The following is a 25,696-nucleotide window of genomic DNA, read 5'->3' on the forward strand; positions in this document are numbered from 1 at the left end:
GGACGAGCATATGGGCCACCTGATGGTAAGTGGTCACACATAGACAATGAGGCTGTTAGAAATATATAACTATTCCTTAAATCGTCAATGCGCCACCAACCTTGGGAACTAAGATATTATCTCCCTTGTGCCTGTAGTTACACTGGCTCACTCACCCTTCAAACTGGAACACAACAATACTGAGTACTGTTGTTTGGCGATAGAATAACTGATGAGTGGGTGGTACCTACCCAGAGGGGCTTGCACAAAGCTCTACCACCAAGTACCTGTTGTTACACTGGCTCACTCACCCTTCAAACTTGATAATTTTTATTAAAGCCCCTAACCCCTGTACCATAAACTATTCGAACGTAAACTATTCAATTATGAGCTTCGCCGATTACCTCACGCTTCGAGTAACATTTTTCGTTTATAAAAATCAAATTGTGTAATCGTTTTATCTTTGCGAATGAGCCCAGCTGCGATGCCGATTCTTCGGCTTAAGGGTACTCAGTGGAATTTTATCGGAACACTATCGATTTACATTCTTTGTTTCAAATGGAAACTTTACGGATTCCCCTGTAATACCTTTTTAACAGGTTAAGAACTTGTTTAATTATTTCCAATGCCAAAATTTTGAATAAAGCGTTAAAAAGCAAATACAAATTTTCTGTAATGTAGTAATTAGCAATTTATTCATCTATACTCATATTATGCGATAATAACTCTGAGGGCTCAAACAAGTTAGATGAAATTTGGTATGGAAATCATTTTAAATCCTGGGGAAGGCTAATTTAAAAATCGAATCTAATGTAAAAAAACTGTTATGCTGTTTTTTATTTGCCGAGAGGCACAGATTATTTCGCCAATGTCACGAACGAGTTTTTTTTATAATCGACATACTAACTTTGATTGATTGACAGCAGACGTGTAATCGATACTATTAGCATTAACAATGACGTATTTTTTCTTCCAAAAAAATAGGTTATACTATGGAACTTATATATCATTCGAAATTTAAATATACAATAAATATGCAATAAATGCTTTAAAACTAACACCATAATAAATATCACGGAGCTATGATATTTGCGTCAATATGCGCTTGCTAACGTCATGATATAACGCCTTTGACAGAGTTCAAGGATTTTAAAAATACCTAATTTGTGAAAATATATTCGGCTTAAGATAGTATGCGTAAAGTAACATACAGGAGGGCAAGGTTTGCGCAAGTATAATGAATTTGCACAACACATTTACATAAGCTACATAAACAACCGTCAGCCGAGATGGCATAGTAGTTTAAAACGCGTGCCTTGTAACCGATGATTTTGAGTTGGAACCCGAGCAAATACCAGTGACTTTTAGATGCCTAATTTTATTTTATAATTAATATCGTACGCAGCAATAAAGGATATTTTCCTTAGTGTCTACTTTCGATATGTTTTTTTCTGTCATATGTATCACCAACTTCCATTTAAGCAGCGTGGTGAAATAATATCTAATCTTCATAGGGAAAGAAGGCTTAAGCTCAGCAGTGGTGTATTTACTAGCTAGTTGTCGCCCGCGCCTGTGTTCGCGTTTTAGGGATTTGGTTGTCATGTGTTCGGCAAAAAAGTAGCTTTTCCTTCCTTGGAGTTGAAATTTGCTTCATACCAAACTTTATCATATTCGGTTAAGCGGTTTGGTCGTGAAAGAGCGACACACAGACTGACAGATAATATTAGTGCAGATATAGATTTGTATTTACATATAAATAAACGTTATTATTAATAATATTAAAAGATTTCAAATGACGAACGAAGCGTTAGCTAGTTAAGAAATGTTCGTTAAACCGGAAGGGTTACATACGTGAAACGTTAACGGAAATATATAAGGCCGTATAACATTATATAACGCCTCCGTCGCTCTTAAACGTTACTGATCCGTGGGACGTAGCGTGACGTCATATGATATAACCTATCTCAGTAAATCTAATATATAGAGTAAATATTATTTCATATCGGACTGGAAATTTTTGAGTTAAGCAAAATAACAAGAGTTTTGAACACGAATAAGAATAATCACATACTAACATTTGCATTTGTTTATTTTTATGCAGGACTACTTGTGCCCGCGATTTTGTACGCGTTTGAATTTAAAAAAATATTGAAGCCTAAGTTACTCCTTATGATATCAGTTATGTGCCAGTGAAAGTCCCATCAAAATCTGTCCAGCCGTTTCAAAGATTAGCCAGAACAAACAGACAGACAGACGGACAAAAATTGTAAAAAAAATGTTATTTTGATATATTTACCGTGTATTACATATGCATGGAATAAATAGGGCTATTTTAATATTACAAACAGACACTCCAATTTTATTATATGTATAGATATTTTACCTCTGTCTCAGAACTGGGTCAACTCCGACTGTTGGCTCATCCAGGATTAAGAGTTCAGGATCGTGAAGAAGCGCCGCCGAGAGAGAAACTCGACGCTGTTGACCTCCTGACAAATTTTTCACTTGTCTGAAATATAAAAGAAAATATATTAGCATCCTTTTCTCAACGATTCACATTTATACGTATCAATGAACAGTAAAGTTTTTTGAAACACAACATAATAAGGATTTCAATTTTTTTGTTACACACCACGGCGATTATCTAACCTCAAGTATATTTCATATATGTGTTAGATGCATACTTCCTGGGGTACAGTATTAATAATTGACATACTCTGTAATTAAAATGGTGGAAAGAATAACAACGAGTTTCTGTACGATTCTTCTCGGTAGAATCTACTTTCCGAACCGCTGGTATTAATGTACATTATTATGGTACATTTTATTTAACACATTAACACGACGAAGTTTATGAACCTTCTTCAAAATAAAATCAAAAAATCTAAATAAACTTTATTCAAGTAGGCTTTACAACGCTACAACGAAGCTACCACCGGTTCGGATTACTATCCGAATAGATTCTACCGAGAAGAACCGGCAAGAAACTCAGTAGTTACTCTTTTTTCAACATTTAAAAAATACAAAGTCATGTTAGTTAATACAATTATTTAAATTAATATATCGTGATTGGAAGTCAACTCGGAGGTATTAACTCCACGCTTTTTTATCATCTATAAAGTCTTGTATCGAATAAAAAATTCAAGAAATATTATTCTGATTTTAATTTTATGACATAGGTTGTAATATACGGACGTATACGTACGTCTATTAAATTATAAATATAATTTAACTGAATAGATTCCGCTTACTCTTCCGTAGACTGGATTTTATTTAATTTTGATTTGTATATAAATAACACTCATGTATTATTAACAGCAATGTTGATCGAATAGTGAATACAATTTCATTAATCCGATGATAATAAGAATTAATTCGACTATAAGCTTAATTTGATCGAAATATTAATTGGTATGTTCTCATTAATTAATTGTAACGTTACATTTTGTACTGCGCATATTTTAATATTGTTCAAAATGCGCTGTTTCAATATTACTTGCCATTTTTTTTTAAATTAAAAGTCATCTAAAGAAAAAGGCACAGACACAATATTTTTTGGAACTATAAATTGTAGAAGTGACAATCTTAAATACTAGCAACATTAGGTATAGATACTATAGTGCCATTGGTGTAGCTATCATAGTAGTACTAGTAGTTGTCGCCTGAAGTTAGAAAACCTCTCCTAAAAAAAACCTCTTTTAGAATATTTTATACTGTCATGGCGTATTTCTTATTGATTCCCATTTCGTTTACTAAACACTTATAATTCTACCTACTAAGTTGTTAAGATGTAGGTTAAAGAATATAAGTTTAAGAAGGGGAAAAGGGGGGATGTGCGCCCAATTCTTTTTCTATGCACCGGGGCCCTTGATCACCTAGTTATGCTACTGTCTACTACACATCGGTGTAACTTGCTAAAAGTTTTCGAGGTACAAAATTGTAGTATTGCCAAATTATACAATTTTCCTCTCAAGCTACTTAGTTACAAAAAAAACAATATTGATTTTCATAAGTTAGCAACTATCGGTTTCTTTTTACGATATTGACAGGCGGGTGGGCAAATGGTCCATGAGTAATATTAACCATACCTTACATCACTAATGCGCCACCGACCTTGGAAACTTTGTTGTTACGTCCCTTAAAGTTCACACAACTCGAAGATGCGTTACGACAGTTTACCATAAAATATTTAAACGTCAATCTATTTTTATTATTATGTATCTTTTATGAGTTTTATGTCTTTAGGTACATTTTGTTTTATTTCATACTCGCTTTGCTCGCGACTTCGGGCGCGTTTGAATGTTATAAAAACGTTATTGTCGTAGGCTTAGTTACTACATATTACATCAGATTTTCGCCAGTAAGTATCTCGTCAAAATAGGTCCAGCCGTAACAGAGATAAACCGAAACAAACAGAAAAAATATATTGATATAGTAAATGTACCATGTATAAATACATATACACATATGCATTTAGTTAAAAGCGATTATCCTAATATTACAAACAGACACTTCAATTTTATTATATGTATATGTGTGCTGTTTCTTATTGCATAGAAAATGGGTCATTTCATATCATATGAAATGTTGCTTGGCTAACATTTCAAATGCGCAATAACTTCTGTTGATCTTTGTTTTTAAAAGTTTAGCGTACATACATGAAAAACTGATGCAAATGTTTTTAGCCATTATATTACCCTGGGTGCAAGTTTTTATGATCGATTAGTTACGTGTTTAAGCAAAAGTGTTCTAACTAACCTCGTTGGATTGGGCAGCTGCAATAGTGATACAAGGAAGTCTACTTTCTCGTCAACCTCCTTCGTTGTCATGCCTGCTATCCAGCCGAAATATATCATCGTTTCTCGGATTGAAAACTCGCCGAAAAGTGCAACTTCCTGCAAAAGAAAATTAGACTTCAGAAACATTTCACACATACTATACTATATATATATATATATATTATTTTTACATATTTATTTTTTATTACTATATTTATTTATTATTTAACAATTATAATTATATTTTTATCATACTGATATAAGTACTCGTTAAAGGCGTACATAAAGTATAAAATACTAACACGTTACACCAAACACAAATGCTATAGGTATAGAGAATCAGATTGGTGAATATTTAAATCTTGGTCTGATGATAAGCAACCTGTTAAATCAAGTGTTCGGGCCCCACGATACAGGTCTCCTAGTGTGGGGTCCAAAGATAATCAAACATTTTAAAATTGCTAAAACCATAATGCACCCAAACCAATGGAAATCATTGTAATCGTTTAAGCTCAGTTTAAGAAGATTAATATTGTGCCATATGTTCTAATCTATTATGTAAGCATTGTGTTTTTTCAATAAAGTTTTTATTATTATTATTATATACTAGCGACCTGCCTCGGCTTTGCACGGTTACAATGCTGATACTAAATAAACTACAGAATGTCTTACAATGTTCACAGTTTTTCAGTAATTCTCTACTATATTGTGTATGTATCATACGTATAAACCTCATAAATCAATTTATCGATTAAAAAAAAAACGCTTCAAAATCAATTGTGTAACTGTTTTAAAGATCGAAACATACATAGGGTCAGACAGCGGTAAGAGTCTTTTTTGTAGATGATAAAAAAAGCCTGGAACTAATACCTGTGGACTTCCAACAAGACAGGATAAATTACATACATATTGTATTTAACTAATACGATTGTATTTTTTAAATGTTGAAAAAGAATAACTACTGAGTTTCTTGCCGGTTCTTCTCGTCAGAATCTACTTTCCAAACCGGTGATAGCTTGACTTAATTGTTAAATAACGATTCAAAAGCGCTTGTAAAAGCCCATTTGAATAAAGTTTGTTTTGATTTTGATTTTTATATTATTTGTTTTATCGCTTGTCCTAACTAAAGAAGGATGTTTTAGAACATACTTTAATTTCAAAATGTAAGCATCCACTAAGGAAGGATTTTTCGAAATTGAAACTTTAAGTTTGTAAACTGTTTATGGATGGAGTAGGAAGTTACAGCCAGTTCATGATAGCCACTAAGATTGCTATTGTGATTTACGATTACGCCACAATTATACTCTCGAACCTCAGCCTAAATTAACAGATCCCCGTGATTATACCCTCTTTAAAGTAACCTTTCTCATCCAATGGGTTCTATCCAACGAAAATTAAAATAAAGCTACGGACACACTTGTGGGACTTAGTGATTGCGAAATTAATTATCTCAATCGAAGAATAGATTTACAATATTCTACTTACGACTAACAATGCATTGATAATTTAGCGGTTCTGTTATTAATACAAAAAAGGAAAAGTTTCCAAAAAAGATTCACTTGGAGCATAGCCCTGGATGTGTGGATGGATTTTTATTATCCTGCCAAATTAAAGAGTTCATAACAACGGAACAATTTGCCTAATTTCCTGTATCGATAAACGAAATTCATGTGTAAGTTTACTTTATTAATCATATCTTTTCAACCGACTTCCAAAAGGAGGAGGTTATCAATTCGTCTGTATTTTTTTTTTTTTTTTTTTTTTTTTTTTTTTTTTTATGTTTGTTACCTCATAACTTTTCACTGGGTGGACCGATTTTGATAATTTTTTTTTTTTTTGAAAGGTAGTGCTTCCCGTGGGGTCCCATTTTAATTTTATTTTTTTCCGATGATGGTATCCGTATGAAAACGACATAAGTCTTAAATTTGCATTATGTATGTGCGCGACAAATAGGTGAATAACTCAAAATCACGTTAACCAATTTTGATTATGCTTTTTTTATTATAAAGGATATACTTTAAGGGTACTTTGGTGAAAGTTTGGTAAGGTTCTGTGCATAGGATCCATCACAAATTAAGGGAACAGGAGGGAACGGAACAATTCTGAGGAGCACGTTAGCAATACTCGGTCGAATCTTTTATTTATGGGTTACTTGGATATTAGAATCACCTTCCGGAACGTGGTTATGTTCATGTAATTGTCATAATCGAATATTATAATCAACTAGCGACCCGCCCCGACTTCTCCCGGGTGCAATACTGATACTAAATATACTAAAGAATTTGTTTATTTACGACATCACATTGCAAACTTCTAAAATTGTCAGTGTTTCTTTACTATATTGTTCATTTATTATATACACAAACCTTCCCCTTGAATTACATTAACTATTAAAAAAAACCGCATCAAAATCCGTTGTGTAGTTTTAAAGATATAGGGACAGAGAAAGCGACTTTGTTTTATACTATGTATTGACGGAACTCCTAAACGGCTTACATTTAGGGTGCGATTTGGAGCAGAATTTCTTACTGTCTTTAATCAAAAATAAAAAAAAAAATTAAAATTTTTATTTATATATAAAAATATATATTATTACCCTTCACAGTCAGAAGAAACCTAAGCATTGTTCAGAGTAAATCTCACAACATCGGTCGCTATTGTACAAAAGTGCGATTCGTAAATTAACTATTGCGTTCTCAGTCAACCACAATATAAAACAAGGTTATTGGAATTATAACGCTAATATAAAACATTACGGAGATGCTTTATCTACTTTCCGCAACGAGTAGATCGGTGTCATAATAATATGAATCATCATAATAGCGTTCTTTGTTTCTTTACTTGAAAAACTAGTTGAAAAAAAAGTTATTGCAAACTCGGTTTTATGATTAGACAGTTTACACTAATATACGATACGTAATACGTAAGACCCGAGGTGACCCAGTGGTTAGAACGCGTGAATATTCATGTGCTTATTTAATTTGTGTTTACAATTCTTCTCGTGCTCGGCGGTAAAGGAAAATATCGTGAGGAAACATGCATGTGTCTAATTTCATAGAAATTCTGTCACATGTCCATAACACGAACCCGTATTGGAAAAGAGTGTAAGGTACACGTACTCCCGTAATGGGAGAAGAAGCCTTAGTACAGCAGTTGGAAATTTACAGGCTGTTGTTTTACACTAAACAACACTAAAATATGGAACATGAGTAACGGAATGCCGTTTGTGCTTTTGAAAATATATCAGTGTAGCCAAGATCTTGGTAAATTATTGTCTATATTTGAATAACTGAATGTTGTCGCTTATGACGTTTGGGTTTCGATGGTTGTGGGGCATACCCTGTTACATTTAGAGATCAATTACAATTTGCACCAACAGCAATACTTTCTAGTTAATTTCTGGTTTGAAGGTTGGGTGAGCCAGTGTAATTTACAGAGATCATAACATCTTAGTTCATAAGTTTTTGTTTTGTTTAGATTTACTAAAACCCCGGGCTCACAGTTGCCCGTGTCGTTTTTAAAACTGTAATACATTTTAACGTTTTAAAGTTTTATTACATTAATGAAGATCTTAGTTGGACTTCGTTGGGATCTAGATTATATACATTTGGTCCCATATATTAGTTTCACACAAATTGAAAACAGGATAATACAGCAAGTTATTTAATTAAAACTTTACTGCAATCCAGCAAGCCCTGGTCCGCGCTCGATCAGAGTACAACCTCAGCGACTCTGGTTTCGCGTTTGTGTACAAATATCCTGAGATTGTGCTCTAGGATGGTTTAATAAGGTTAGGGGCACATTGGCGATATGAGGAACTCTTAATATTGCTGACAATATATAATGTATGGGTGGATGGAAAACACTGACCAATACGTGAACTATTTACTTGGTTGCTTATAACTGTATCATTTCCCAGGCCCGTAGTCTTCGGATCCTTGATATATGTTTAGTTCGGTGGGGTTAGGTAGTATAGTGTGCTTGTTTTTATTTTCATATAGCATCATAATCGTCACTTTTTATCGTAGTAAATTTAAGACACAAATAATGTGTTATAATATAACTCAGCAAGTTGAACTAATTATAATAGATAATTTTGTTTTTAATTGGTATACCAAAGAGTTACATATCATAATTAGCCTAATTAAAATATATTTCTCTGCAACAGTGAATACTAGGCTTCATTTTTATATTACCTTCTGTTTATCTTGAAATTAAATCGTTTGAATTAAAGAAACTATATATTTTATTATAATTCCAATACAGTTTTTATTTGCGTCTTCTTTTTGAGAAGGTTAGGAGCATATTCGACCACGCTGCTCTAATGCGGTTTGGTGGATTCACACGTGGCAGAATTTCGTTAAAATTAGGTTTCCTCGGGATGTTTTCATTCACCCCCGAGCTCCAGATGAATTATAAACACAAATTATACACTCGAAAATTCAGCCTGAGTTTGAACCCGTAATCATCGGTTAAGATGTTTGCGTTCTAACCACTGGGACATCTCAGCTACATAAGATTTTAAATTAACATGGTTATTTTTATTATTAAAGTTATTAATTTCGAATCGGAATCAATAATGAAATTATGCAAACCCTCGCAAAATAAAAATAAAAATAAAATAAAAAAATCGCGAATTGATACGGTGAGTTTCGTCTGCAAAACACGGGATCGAGTGTCGAGTGTACATAAAATAAATTCAACTAGTGACAATGGTAGGGGTGAAAGTTACAATAGTAGTGACCGGTGTTTACGTAGCAAACGTACAAGAAAGGAGGTAGTTCGATACGGACACCTCTAACATTATCAGCATCTACCCGCAAACTTCAGTCTCGTGAACAAGACATTCGTAGACAATGTCGAAATATCGAGCTCCACCGAACAAAAATAAAAAACATGGTAAATATCCCGAAATTAATAACTTTAATAATCTCAGCCACAGTTTGATTCTATTTATTATCAATGATAGCGAAAGCATAAAATCGATTCTTGTAACGTCACATAGTTACAATAGTTACATAAATATCATTATTATTATTACTAAATCTTTCTTCGCAACCTTCATGTCACGAGTTCATCTCAAGTTACTAAAAACAAAAAAAAGGTTGTTATCTATTAATAACATCAAATACACTTTAAAATATAAAAGAGATTTAAAAATCTTTGAGTTTTAATATTTTAAGCCTCTTTGATATCAAAATATGACTAGTTCTATTAATAGAGTACTATAAATAACAACAAAGATTCGCTAGAAATAAGTTAAAAAATCCCTTTGAGTGACGTGTATCCAAACTAAGACACAAAATTAGAAAAATAACTACAAAAAATAATATATTTTTATGTCATATAGGTAGGCGATAAGTGGGGTACCTACTTGAGGGTATGTTCCCACTCTTGCCTATATACTTATGTATATATAGGTATATACATCAGTAATGTAATATATATTAATCGTTTCTCATATAACCAATGCGCCATCAATCTTGGGAACTAAAATATTTTCTCCATTTTGCCTATTGACATTTGCTCACGCACCCTTCGAACCGGAACACAATACTACTAAGTAATAGTATTCCTAAGTAGGTATTTTAGAGTTCCATACCCAAAAGGGAATTGGCATCCGTCTCTCTTCCCTAAAATTAGGATGTATCTCATGAACCGTTATGGTTAAAATTAAATTCACAGATAATACATATATTTAAGGGGACTCCCTATACAACAGACATGATTTTCTACCATTTTATCAATGATGGTACGGAATCCTACTTGAACTCGTTTTTTATAATCTATCACGAGAAAATGACCCACCTTGTAAGTAGTACTATGGCGCTGTAACTAGAAATATAACCATTTCCTACATCGCCAATGTATACTGAACATTGCTGTTTGGATCTTACATACCCTTACACAAAGCCCTATTTAGTCTAATCTCATCTTAATTTATATCAAGATGATTTCCTCGACCATTAACACTAAGAATTATAAACACAAATAATGCACATGGGAATTAATCCCGCCATTTTCTTACCACTGCGCCGTCTTAGCTGTTCATGTCCATACAAAATACAAAAACGGAAATCTCACACACACATATATATAAGTTCGTCATCAACATTTCTTGCAGGCAAGGAATAATAGTTTCTATTTTTAGAGACATTAGCTTCACTTTTCATTGTTAAGCCTCAGTTACATAATCTATCTCACATATCTATTGTTCTAGATCGTATATGTTTTGGAGCAGAAAATAAAAATTATTATTGTTGGTAGCAGGTATTTTCTGGCAAGATATTTACATCCCCTATATCATAACATCTATCCTATCAGAAATATAATATGTATGTCAAACTTTATTTTTATTTTTTATCTGTGCCGAGAGAACGTCATACGTCTACAATGACGCATTAAAATGGAAAAAATATCCTAACTAATACTTTTTATACACTTATATTATGGTGAGATGGTGAGTTTTATTGTTTGTTTGTTACGCACGTAGTTGTTAGTCACATTTTTATTTTCTTATGCTAATTGTGAATGATGCTTATATAGGGTTTGGCAGGAAATTTACTCAAACGATCATAACGAAATTGTCAATATCGCTTTTGTTGTCGGGGTGGGGGGAGCGGTTTGTTATGGAGTATAACACAATAAAGCCGCGAGCAGATCATTTCGAGATAGTTTCATAATAATTAAATAAAAAAGTTTCGGAATTTGGATTACAATCTCTCATTACAAATAGTCTGAAATGGCTGTTTAAAAGTAATTCTTTCCTCTAATTTTGACACATTATATAAAAGGACAAATTAATTTAAAAAAAAAGAAACATATCCTTCAAAAAAATCAATAAACATTTAAATATTTTACTGTAAAAAATATTAACGTCATAACTTTAAACGACTAATAATAATTGATCAAGCGTCGTTCGATACTCTTAAATTATTCAATAGATTTACGATCTTGCAATTTTTTGCGCGTTCGCTCAAAATGTTTTTCAACGTTGACGTCAATTGGGTTCGTTCAATCTTGATATATGTTCACAGAATTGTGGAAAATTATCTTAGAAGATTAATTCCCTTATTTCATCTTGATTTGCGTCATTTAAATACCGGTTTACATATTATAGGAAATCCACTCGAAATACGGTACCTCGTCTGGTGGGGTTGTGCAAACCAGTCTTTGAAGATACTACCCATTCAAAATATGTATAGGTATTGTATTGCCAAACAGCAATAGATACTGAATATTTATAAAATGAATGAACTCGACATAAATAGTTTCATTCAAGTAATTCTGAGTTGTCATTTCACAGGATTACATCACAATGTAGCCGTTTTCCGTGCATATTTGAATTTTACAGAAAAGTCAATAGTATAGCCAAAGTTACTTCTTATTAAATCAACTATCTCCCAGTGAAAGTCTCGTCAAAATTGGCCCTGCCGTTTTTGAGATTAGCGGGAACAAATAGACAGACAGACAAAATTCTAAAAAAATGTTATTTTAGTATATGCATCATACGCATTTAATAAAAAGCGGTTGGTTTAATAAATATTACATACAGACACTCCAATTTTATTATATGTATATATGTCAATTGTTTAACTAGTTTGAAGTGTAGATTATTCCGAAGAAGAACCGGCTAATTAATCAAAAGTTACTTTCTAATAATTAAATAAGATAATCAAATGTAATTAAATCCCGAAAATGTATTTTATCCGATTTAATTAGTTATATGATTTATAAATATTTTTAATATAATATTTAAACGTAATAATGTGCAAAGTTCAAAAATGTCTAGAGATTATACTATTGTAATGTTTTGCCTCAGGAAGGATTTGTTGACTTTACTTTAGTTGGAAACTTGCTGTTATAAGTTTATCTTTACTTTTCGTGTTTATACAATTACATAATATGAGTAAATTTACCGGTTATATATATATTCATGTTTATGGAAATCATTATACTTTAAAAAACAATTTTATTCAAGTATGTACGTGCGACCACTTTTGAATTAGTTTATTTGATTTACTTATTTAATTAAAAATTACTTTTATTAAATTTAAAGTTACCGGTTCGAAATGTAGTTATCGAGAACAGGCAAAAAACACAGAAGTTACTTTTCTCTGAGAACCAAAGAATACTAATCCCACACTTTTTTAAACAAATGACGCACCTTTTATTAAAGTTTTTGTATTATCCATAACAATAAGTTTAACAGTCATTTTATTGTTATAAATATTTTATATGACAAGGCTTTGATGGTCTTTATTACGTCATACTTTTTTAGACTTCGTGATCAACAAACAGACTTCCAGATCGATTACTACCACGTCTGTCATTTAACAGAGGTTTAATTAACTTAGCTCACATCGCTGAACTGATTTATTTGACAAGGGCGTCCGCTGACAACATACCTGACACCATCGTTTTCCTAGCTCTCAAAATCTGATGGCACCCAACCTTACCAACTGCCTTGCTCCAGGTTACTACTGAGATTTTTATGAAAAACTTACTTCTATCCAGTACATAACAAATTTTTGAATAACAAAAATATACTGTATTTAATTGGTTTTTACAAGCACTTTTGAATCGTCACTTAACAAACTATATTAAGTAAAGCTACCACTGATTCGGAATGCAGATTCTACCGGCAAGAAATTCAGTAGTTAATCTTTTTCACCATTTAACTTACATATGTCACTTTAAAGATATGTTAGTTAAGTACAATTATATACATACGTATATAATAAATTCTACCTGGAATTCAACTAGTACATATTAGTTCCACACTGTTTTATCATCTATATTGAATAATATGATTTCTTTACCAATGCATTTTTTACAAGCGATTCAAATTTATGAATCGGCAAAATTAAAACAATACGGTTAATGAAGCTATGCTCGATATATGTGTTATATGTAAAACTGAATGTTTAAAATCTCAAACAAAGTAATTTATACCACTATTGTCCTTTAAAAAAAAAGTAATAAAACACAGTTGTAGTCAATCTAACAGTTCGAAGTGATTGTATTGACCTTTGCGTAATCATTTTGTGTATTGACATTTATCTGAGTGGCATTACAGTGGAATAAATTCGGAGATCATCTTACGGATTTTTTTTTAGATTTCACCTTTTCTGATATAGGTTCGCAGACGTTCAAATGAGGCTGATGGTAAGCGATCACCGCCCATAGGCATAAGTGTTGTAGACCACCACCAACCTTAAGAGTTAAGTGTTTGTGTCTTTAATTACACTGGCACACTCCTTTTGAACTGAATACAATATTACTAATTATTACTCCTTGGCCGTAGAATATAATATGTGAACTAAAATGGGCTTGCACCAAACTATAAACATACTAGTCTCTATACGCTTCAGTGTCAAGTATATTTTAAGGATAATGTTTTGTTTTGAATCTAATAACTGACCTTGACATTATTTGACCGAACGGTGAAACTTAGCGAGGAAATAAAATACTTTAAAAGAAAGCGCCAGACTTGAGACGGTCGTGGTTGTACATTATAAAATGTAAAAACAAATAATATTTAAATTATGTAATATTATAGATTGAATAGCTAGATTTAATGTTAAGTCTAGATTAATATGCCAGCTCTTTCAGCGGCTGTCAATTATAATTGACATAATACACACACATAACACATTTAAATTATCATTTATAAGACTAATAATTATAAGTCTATTAGTCTAGTAGTATTACATGCAGGCTACAAAATACGAATGCACTCACGTTCCTGCTCACAGACACATTCATTTAATGTTTTAATGTTGATTTGCAAAAATATGTTTTAGTAATTTAAGAAAAGGTAAAGGTGCTAGGACTACTTTGTACCATGCATAGATTTAAGTATTATTATAACTGATTTGTTTATGTTTGATGATTTTCTCGTTGTATTAATAATAATGATTTAATTTTTATAATTTTATTAACATATCCGCATTATTAATTCGGTGAAAAAGATTAACTACAGAATGTCGTGTTGGTTTCTCCTAATACTATTACAACAACAACAACAGCCTGCTAATTCCCCACAGCTAGTCTAAGGCCTCCACTCCCTTTGAGGAGGTTTGGAACATAATCCACCACGCATACATATTTAATTACACGTTTTTTTTAGCATATTAAGTACCTTCGTTCCGTATACGTATTCGGTATTCAATTACGTTCCGTTACGCACTCGCTTCAGCGCGCATCGCCTCTCGGTGTTGTATTGCGAGCGCGACATTGACACATATACATTGATACGTTTATGTAACGCTGTTACGTGGTATGTTTAGAGTAAAAGTTTGATAATTTTTTAACTATATAATACTTCACAAACAAAGATAGGAACTGGCGCTTTTCAATGTTCGGTATAACAGGGAAATGTAATGTATGGCAAAGAAATTATTCCTTATATACCTATACGTCATGTATATTTTAATGAAAGGTAGAATTAATATAATAATATGAAAAGAAAGGCAGTGGGGGAAATGAGACAACTGATGGTCAACACTGACGATATATACTGGCTCCGTATGTCATTTTAAACACCTTTTTTATCTCCTATGCGCTATTTACCAATCTTAAGAACAATATTGTTCCATATTGTAGGTATCAAGTACCAGTTACTATATTAATGTTAACTTTAATGTATTTGCAGTTTTCACTAAACGTCAGTCAGTTCACATCGGGCAGTCAGTTTGCATCAGTTTACATCTAAAATAAATTTCTATGTAAATATATTAAATGTAATAAAATTAAGTTGTGAATAGTCCAATTGAGTGTTATATTTTAGTATATATAGTTTAGAGTACTAACAATTATTTTTATTGTAACATATTATTAACTGTTCTAGGTTGAGGATTAACAAGGAAATTACTACTACTATGCTTGTCTCCAAAATTTAATTGAGTTTGTTTCCTCAACTGTTCCGATCAATCTCTTTCGTGTCTTCTCCATCCTACGTGACATTGGCGAAATAATCTGTGCCCTGTCGGCACAACTAAAAGCCATTAAACCAAGAATTGAATTGAATTGAATCTAAAATAAAATAATTACTTATTTAAAAAAATACTTGAAATCCATTGGCTAAAAGAATTTGATATCAATTATAAAATATGTAAAATTTTTCACTGGTAACAAATGGTGAGCCAAACAAAACAGAGGTTATCCAGATTCATTAATTTCCAGCTATCTAACGCAGCCATCTTACTTCGGTTCTTAAAATCGAATGGGAAGATGTCAATAAAAAACTTGGAACGACTAACTCATGCAGGTCATTGACCGAGATGGTGCAATTACCGAGGCAAAACATCAGGCTATATATTTTGAAAATGATTCCTAAAGATGTATAACAATGCTGGAATATGCGTCATGAAATTAATTTAATTATTAATTTTTATAATGTTATTTAAGTGAGTATATACATGAACGCTTGGACCAAAACGGTGGATCGATTCCGATGATTATTTTTGTTTATTTTTGTGTGGGGCTCTCATTAAGTCTAAATGTATTTCGGTACGGACTATATAATGGATTCCAGTAGGCTCTGCCTTTGGTTTTGTTTAAGTGGAACTTTAATTCTATTGTAGAAACTCAACAGAAGCCGACATTACTCCTTAAAATAATAGCTGTTCATCAGTGGCACTCTCGTGAAAATAGATTCAGTCTTTTAAATGAGTTTTATCGTCTATATTTTGGAAATAACAATACAAAACTATATATTACATCATTTTATAATCATCATATAGTCACATTTGTCCCAATGCATGAACGTGATGGTGAGTTTCGAGTTTTTATTTACAATTAATTTCTACCGATTCTGGTTTTATTCCACTGTTGCTATAAATGTATTATCCTCGATATTCAATTATGGTTTTTTCTTGAGTAATTACGGAACGAATTAATTAATATCGCGGAAATAGATTCAATGTTCCATAATGAATCATCTTTCGTATGTTTTTGTCCGTTGCGACTGAGATTTAGAGCTCCTTGAGATTGGCAATGACCTCATCTAACATAAGAATAAAAACGGTATATTAATATATACATTGGAAAATTTTAAACTGATTTGAATTTATAAGATGTTGTAGATTTAAACACGGAGGATACAGTTTAAAATTTAATTTTTGTGTATAATTAGTGTTATGATAAAGTTGTGTTTATTTAAAGAAATATAGTAACATATTTTTTTTAACTGACTTAAAAAAGTAGGAAGATTTTCAATTTGGTTGTGGTTTTTTTTGAACTTCCTGACTTATAAGCTTATTTTTTTTTATTTTGTCCTATTTATTATCATAAAAAACAAACTACGGTGAAAAATACGAGTTGAGATTTTTGGGGGTTCGAATTTCAAAGTTTATTCCGATTATTTGAAGTATTGTTTTAATGTTATTATTGCGGCGTATGAACGTTAGACATAAAAACATGTTAAGTGATGAATTAATAATTTACATATTTATTATATAATTAGAATTTATTTTTGTTGTTGCGTTTCGTTCTTTTCAGATTATGGTAAATTATGTATTGTACTCCCGTTCGTATAATAAAATATTACATATATTCTTTTGTTGCACAATATATAATATTCTTGCAGGAATTATAGGAAGTATAGTTCTTTGTTATAAAAGGACACAACCATCACGCTAACCATATTAAAGAATATACAGGCAGGCTTATCTTCATAAGAGCTCTACTGATACCTTCGGTTTAAGGTCATTGACCGTTGCAATCCGGCTGTTTTTGATACCATATGAGATTATAAGACTGGATTTTTCAACTGTCTGAATTTGAGTTTAATTTTAACTCTAATTAGAGCAGAGATGGACTAGTGGTTAGAACGCGAACGTCTTAACCGATGATTGCGGGTTCAAACTTAGGAAAGAACCGCTGAATATTCATGTGCTTAATTTGTGTTTATAACCCATCTCGTGCTCGGCGGTGAAGGAAAACATCGTGAGGAAAGCTGCATGTGTCTAATTTCATAGAAATTCTGCCACATGTGTATTCCACCAACACGCATTGTCTGTTTCAATGCGGGTTGGTGGAATACACATGTGGTGGGATATATTCTCCTCGAGGGGAGAGGAAGCTTTAGCCCGGCAGTGGAAATTTACAGGCTTTGGTTTAAAACTCAATTTAATAAGTATTTAAGAGCATTGTTGACAGTGTTTAAGGCCCGTTCATTTATGTGTTTATTTATATTTACGATATCCAAAAATATTTTCCAACGTCTGATATGAAATTTTTATACAAGAAAACAAATCCAAAAGAAATTAAGATCAATCAAATGTTTTTATATTTGTCTTCGTTACACGATAAGATTTCCCAACAAGCGGACATCCGGAAAATACATTTCCGTCGGAATTAGAGGGATTTGGAAAGATTTCTTTCGTAGATTACTTGGGGAATTATTAAGGTTATTTTTTTTACAGAATGAATGCACGAATGAAGATATCATTATTTAAATGTTATTTATTAATATTTTGTTTGTATTAAGTAAGCTTATTTCTTGTATGTAATGTTTACAAATTAAAGCGTTCTCTTATATTGGAATACTACTGTACTTTGGAATTTTACTTTCAACGCGCTAAAAAAAGCTGAGCTCAGGCTATTAGAAAATAGTTAACGGATGTTACCGAATGTTGCAGTGTTATAAATAAACAGAATTTAATATTTAAAAAAAATGGAAGCTTAGTTTACTAAAACATTTGAAACACCCTTAAAAGGCATAATATTTATGATGTTACACTTAAGATACAAAACCACTTTCAGAGGTCATAGAAGTTTCTGATAGGAAGTTCTGGTGATACGTAAAAGTAAGATCAGTAGGTATACTCTAAAAATACCAAAAAGTCAGATATCAAAATGGAATACGCAAAAATGTCTTTAATAATTATATAATTAAAAGATCAAAATTGCTTAGCACCAGATCTTAACATAAGACAGTTTTCAATAATTCACGACCAAGTGAGTTCTTACAGAAAAGCAGTGTTGTTGCACAAATATAAAGATAAATTACCTGAGGCATATATCCAATTCTAGGTCCAGGAACACCACTTCCGGGGCCGCCAGGTCGCCCACCCAGCACCCAAATTTCACCAGAGTTCAGACGGCGTCTTCCCACAATGCAGGATAATAGTGTAGTCTTTCCGCATCCCGATGCTCCGAGAAGACCGTAGCTATAAAAAAATACAAACTGAAAATAGTTTACACAGTGCTTATGATGAAGTCACATAAACTTGTAAACCTTGCTTTTCTACTATATGTACCACAGATTAAAATACAGGAAAGTGACGTCACCGAGCCCATTGCAGCGCTATATTGTCAGAGTAGCGTTTTTGCGCGCTATTTAAATATGGTATTTTTAATATGATATTTTTCGGCAAATATGTACTAGAAATAAAAGAATCAAGTTTTACTGGGTTCCTTAACCTTTACTAAATAGTATAAAATGGACTTTTAATCACTGAAATAGCCAGTTGCTTGAGAATTAACTAATTTTCCTCATTACTGATAACTTCATGATATATAACCATACATGCTTTTGCAGTAGACCCATGTAGTAGCGATTTATATTAGTATTAGTAGTCGCCCGCGGCTGCGCACGCGTTGTATGGTGTTACTGGTCATGTGTCAGGCAAAAAAGTAGCCTATGTTCTTCTTGGAGTCCAAGTTTGCTATATCATATTTCATCAAAATCTGTTCAGCGGTTTAGCCGTGAAAGAGCGACAGACAGACTATTAGAGCTGACTAATATAAACAATGTCATAAGGCATTGGGTCTTACAAAATGACTTATCAATAAATAGGTCATTAATAATGTTTACTGGCTATATAGTTTTTGTTCTTTTTTCGTTTGTGTGTCAAACGAGTTTACTTGTATTCTAGAATAGTCTCGAATAAGTTAGTACGACAACATAATCCTTTGACATCGTTACATTTTGTTTGCTTTTCCACATGAATCTAACACAGACAAAGTTACTTTCACATTTATAATATTAATATAGATACTTACATGGCGCCTTTAGGCACGGTCATGTTCAAACCATCTAGAATGACGTTAGGATTCTTGGTGGGTCCATATTTTTTGTGTGCGCGTCTAACACACACCGCTTGCTGTCTCCTTGAAGCTACTGTGGACTTCTGTGGTTTAAGCATTCGATTTCTTCTAGCAGCAATTTCTTCCTGTATTGTACTGACGGTAATATCTGGGTCACGGACATCCTCCATGGATATCGTGGCGCCCTGGTTGTCGTACGCCATTTTTTCTGAAAAAGAGAAAAATCTCTGTGAACTAGTCCAAAATAAATGTTACCCATGCTAATAAACGAAATCACGTAAAGCGTTGGTACTGAGTTATTTTCAATTGTTTCTTATTTCCCGTCAGATTATGAAAGTGAGAGAATAAAAATTTCACAAACCAAAAACAGTCGGAAGAAAATAATCCTCATAATATTCTGATATGATCATTTTTCTGACGTCTAGACAGGAGTTTAATTTTTTATAAAGTATAGGTAGGCGGACAGGCGACTGGACCGTCTCATGATAAACGACCAGTACGGCCCATAGGAATCGGCGCTTAGGCCTTGGGAAATTAGATGTTATGTCCCTTGAGCGTGCAGTTGTGATGTCCCATGTGCACGATTCAACGCTTCATTGTGTTCGTTCAAGTTTACTTGAATAAAATTGATTTGATTGATTGATTGCACTGCCTAAATCACCCTTTCTTTATTTTACAACAATATTAAAGCATCGTTGCTTCGCGATAGACTTAACTAACTAGGCTTGTACAAAGCACCATTAAGTAAAATAGTACGTATGTAGAAATAAATGATATAAATTCTAAATTTAAAAAAATTAAGAATTTTGTTATTACAACACAATTTAACAAAATTACAATAAATTATTCTTGCAAAGCTTACAACATGACAAGGTTTTGAATAGACGAAGTAAACACGACATAAAAGAGGTCGAATGTCATGTACAGAATACTTAGCGGGAAAACTAAAATAATAAATTTTCCATACCATTGTCATTATGATTTTCAGCTATAAAATGTTTCTTATGTATTCCGTGAACGGCAATAAAGTAAGTTATTATTGTGAGGACAGCGTGTGTTGCTAAATGCATTTTTTACGAAATCTTTGTGTCAAGATGGTGAGCTAACTCGCATTGCAATAATTATCATAACCAACTCGTATATTGCTTAGCTAACAAAGCTATAGTTCGGAAAATTCCATCCGGAGATCGTACGAAACAAAAGTATCGGATTTTCTGACAAAAAGTAAGAAATTTGTTTGTATTAATGCAGTATTTACGCTCATGTTTCTCAAAAAGCAAGTAAACGAATAAGTAGATTACAAATAATTGCTGAAAAGTAAAATACTATAAATACCCCAGTGTTATAAAGTCTCTTTTCAATTAGAGAAGAAAATTAAGTTATTCCACCAAACTGCTGAAATGCGTATTGATAGATTATTTTATTAATATATACTTTATTTCATTGAGATTGATCCGTAGATGACATTGCGATGTTTACGTAATTTTAGTAAATTTAAATAAAAAATACCTTTAAAAAATGTAATGACGTATTGCCTCTAACTAATAGGTACGATTGTACTGTGTATTATATACATTATAAAAAAGATATATATAATTGTTAACGAACTATTCAATTATTGTGTTATCTATTTATATTCGTTATATTGCATCTGTCAGGCGCTTGATAGATGGAATACTCCATTATTTAATTTCATATAATATTTTTTGCGAAAAACATACTAAACATACATACATTAGATCTTCAGCAAACATGTTTGCTTATATTGCAATAGTTATTTGCTTTCGATTACAATATAAAGGCGTTAATTAAGCCGTAGAATAATAAATTAGTCATAGTTATTAAAGTCCAATAACAAATCATTGTTGGATAATAAACTAGATGTTAATATTAATTGGTTAAGAACCTTGGACGAGGTGCAAGAGTGTGGGTTCAAGTTCTGTTGTATCGTAAATATATATTAAAACTTTTCCATTATTTATTATTGTTTATTATAAACATTATGTAATAAGTAATTTATGTTAAAGTTTTTCTTGTTATTTATGATTTATGTTAAAAAAATATGTCTCATTAGTGTAGTGGTTAGTAAGTACAGCTGCAGATAAAGAGGTTCCAGGTTTGAATAAGAGTCATTGGGAGGTTTATTCAATTTGATTATGATTTTCTAACTAGCTTTTCCCGCGACTTCGTGCGTGTTTGAATTTAACAAAAGAGTTATTGTTGTAGCCTGAGTTACTTATTGCATCAGCTAAACCTATGTGAACCTGGCACCCTAATAAGGAAAATCGCATTTTTTTAACGCATTATCGAAGAGCTTGGTATGTAGTTGATTGTAGTGAAAAAAAATTTGTTTGTAGTTTGACCGAAAAAAAAATATGGGTCATCCAAAAATAGCCATCCCCCGGATATGCAAAAAATAACTTCTAACGGTTGATTCCTATAGGAAATCGTTAGATTGTAGTGAACGAATTTTCGTTTGTAGTTATTTGTTGAATTTTTTTTTTTTATTAATATATATATTTTTTTTCGTTAAAGTTAATCGTTATTGAAGCTTTTGCCTAAATTGTGCTTCAAAGTAAATGAATTTTCGATTGTGGTAAAACAGCAGTTGATAAGGAGCAATCAACTTGAGTCAAACTCGCTTCGAAGTGATGAAGATTGAATTACTCCGGTTGTTGTAGTAGTCGTCTAATTTTTAGAACCAGAGTAATTCAGTCCCAATCGCTTCAAACCGAGTTTGAATCAAGTTGATCGCTTCTCGTCAACTTTCCTTCTCCTGCAATTAAAAATTCCTCCACTACAAACCTCAACGAGCATATTCGAGTCTATTTTGACGTTTGTAGTAGTCGTCTAATCTTTATAACCGGAATAATTCAGTGACAATTACTCCAAACTGAGTTTTCTCTGAACTTGATGCCTTCTACTAAGGTTTTCCTCCACTACAATCGAAAAATCCTCCACTACAAACCTCTGCCAGTATCGTCGCGTGATTTTAGACGTTCGTAGTAGTCATCTAGTCTTCACAATCGGAGTACTTCACTTGGAATCACTCCAGAGCGAGTGTGTCTCAAAGTGATCACTTCTCATCAACTTCCGTTCAACTACAATTGAAAATTTCTCCACTACAAACCTCAACGAGCATCTTCGAGTCATTATTGACATTTGTAGTAGTCGTCCAATTTTCACAACCGGAGCAATTCGATCGAAATCACTCCAAAATCAGTTCCCTGTCATCTTGATAGCTTCTAAGTTAACTTTTGTTCTACTACAATTAAAAATTCCTGCACTACAAATCTCTACGAGCCTTTTCGAATCTATTTCAACGTTTGTAGTACCACTCGGAATCACTCCAAAGCGAGTTAGACTCAAATTGGTCGCTATTTATGAACTTCCGTTCTACTACAATCAACAATTCCTTTACTACAAACCTCAACGAGTATCTTAGAGTCGTTTTTGACGTTTATAGTAGTCGTCTAATCTTCACAATCGGAGTAATTCACTCGGAATCACTCCAAAGCGAGGTAGACTCAAATTGGTCGCTTTTTATGAACTTCCGTTCTACTACAATCAACAATTCCTTTACTACAAACCTCAACGAGTATCTTTGAGTCGTTTTTGACGTTTGTAGTAGTCGTCTAATCTTCACAATCGGAGTAATTCACCCGGAATCACTCCAAAGCGAGTTAGACTCAAATTGGTCGCTTTTTATGAACTTCCGTTCTACTACAATCACCAATTCCTTTACTACAAACCACAACAAGCATCTTTGAGTCATTTTCGACGTTTGTAGTAGTCGTCTAATGTTCACAACCGGAGTAATTCAATCTTCATCACTTCGAAGCGAGTTTGACTCAAGTTGATTGCTCCTTATCAACTGCTGTTTTACCACAATCGAAAATTCTTTTACTTTGAAGCACAATTTAGGCAAAAGCTTCAATAACGATTAACTTTAACGAAAAAAAAAATATATATTAATAAAAAAAAAAATTCAACAAATAACTACAAACGAAAATTCGTTCACTACAATCAACTACTAACGATTTCCTATAGGAATCAACCGTTAGAAGTTATTTTTTGCATATCCGGGGGATGGCTATTTTTGGATGACCCATATTTTTTTTTCGGTCAAACTACAAACAAATTTTTTTTCACTACAATCAACTACATGCCAAGCTCTTCGATAATGCGTTAAAAAAAATGCGATTTTCTTAATTAGGGTGCCAGGTTCACATAGGTATCAGCTAACTGCCAGTGAGATTCCCATCAAAGTCGGTCTAACCGTTCTAAAGATTAATCGGAACAAAAAGACATTTAGTATAAAGTAGTTATTTTAACATTCCAAACAGACATACCAATTTAATTATATGTATTATATGACAAAGACAACGACAGCCTGTAAATTCCCACTGTTGGGCTAAAGGCCTCCCTCTCCCATTGAGGGGAAGGTTTTGGAACATATTCCACCAAGCTGTTCCAATGCGGGTAATGAATTTGTATAATAAAGCTTGTCCATAAAAAGTAAACGCTATACCTATTTCCTCTTTAATATAAAATACAAATTTTTTATCGAGATAAAATCAAAATAATATTTTGACAAAAATGAAAAATTGTTAGACGAAAAAAAAAAAACAATTATAGTTATTTATGAAAAACATTTTAATAATGAATATATTAAATACTCAAGATTATCTTTGGCTCAAGGTCATTGTAGGACTCGGTTACGTTTGAAAAACAAAATCATTACAAGGAATTTGACGTGGTAATCTTATTTTCACATGTCTATTATAATTGACGTGACAATGTCACTTCAGTTCTAGAACATAACATATAATATATGTCGTCAACATATACAAAAAATACTAGTACTCCCCCGCGAACCTCCGTGTTTAATCAAAAGATATTTGTATTAAGTTCGAAACTTATGACACACTTCTGATTTCATTTCATTTTAAACTGCAAGTCATTCTAAATTTGGCGCCAAAATGATGAAACCCCTTTTAATATATTTTTTTATCATATAGTATTATATATTAGTTCAGTTCGTATGTTTACGTTTTTTTTTTCTTATATAGCCGTAGTTTCTCTCTTTAAACGGACGAGTTAGTAAAATGCTATCAAGAATTCTATATAAACATCTACAGCTGGATATCTTCAAAACGAGACCAAAAATCCAACAATCGGCTTACGCTATATGTAAGACAATATAAATACTAAGAATACGGTGTATTGGCCTCGCAATCTGCGCCGTGCTTTAAATTATGAAAGAGATTAGACTAAGTATTTATGTGCTTTAGCTGTTACAAAGAATTAAATGTTATAAATTTACTCGTCCGAACTCAGATCCATAGGCAGTCATTAAACAAACGTCGAGAAATAATGATTTTGTGACGTTATTTACGATGCATTGCTCTGTGACGTAGGCGTTTGTGTATGACGATGGGAACTTCAATCTTTGCGTAATATATAAATCTTGTTTAATATTATTATACTATTTTACGTATGTATTTTGTATCGCCATATTAAAGTAGATTCTACTGTGAAGAACCGGCAAAAAACTCGGTAATTACTTTTTTCACCATTTTAATTACAGAGTATATGATTAAAAAACAATTATATATTATATCCTACCTAGTAATCATTGACTACAAAGTCCACGCTTTTTTTATAATCTACCTTTGATCCTAATTTATTTTTAATATTATTAGAGAATCTCCACTTTGCTTAAATTCCTCACATTATTTAAAAAAAATTAAGGTTTTTAGTGTACAATGTAACTCGTAAAAAGACCTCGTTATATATTCAAATGATAAATTCTTTAAATATCGACATCGTAATTAGCATTAAAGATTAATGTTCACAAATTAAAATCCGGATTCTATATC

General features: G+C 32.3%; 1 protein-coding gene across 1 annotated transcript in view; it reads right to left on the reverse strand.

Moving 5' to 3' along the window:
* Window positions 1-25,696, reverse strand: part of LOC124539850 (ABC transporter G family member 23) — a 94,229-nt gene that overhangs the window by 37,002 nt on the left and 31,531 nt on the right. Inside the window, exons 2-5 of the mRNA XM_047117207.1 lie at window positions 19,770-20,022; window positions 18,775-18,934; window positions 4,738-4,874; window positions 2,363-2,488 (exon numbers count right to left, since the gene is read on the reverse strand). Coding sequence (XP_046973163.1) covers window positions 2,363-2,488; window positions 4,738-4,874; window positions 18,775-18,934; window positions 19,770-20,017 — 671 coding nt within the window. The 5' untranslated portion in view covers window positions 20,018-20,022. The remainder of the gene's footprint in view (window positions 1-2,362; window positions 2,489-4,737; window positions 4,875-18,774; window positions 18,935-19,769; window positions 20,023-25,696) is intronic.

This window comes from Vanessa cardui, chromosome 23 (assembly GCF_905220365.1).
Source record: "Vanessa cardui chromosome 23, ilVanCard2.1, whole genome shotgun sequence".
NCBI lineage: Eukaryota > Metazoa > Arthropoda > Insecta > Lepidoptera > Nymphalidae > Vanessa > Vanessa cardui.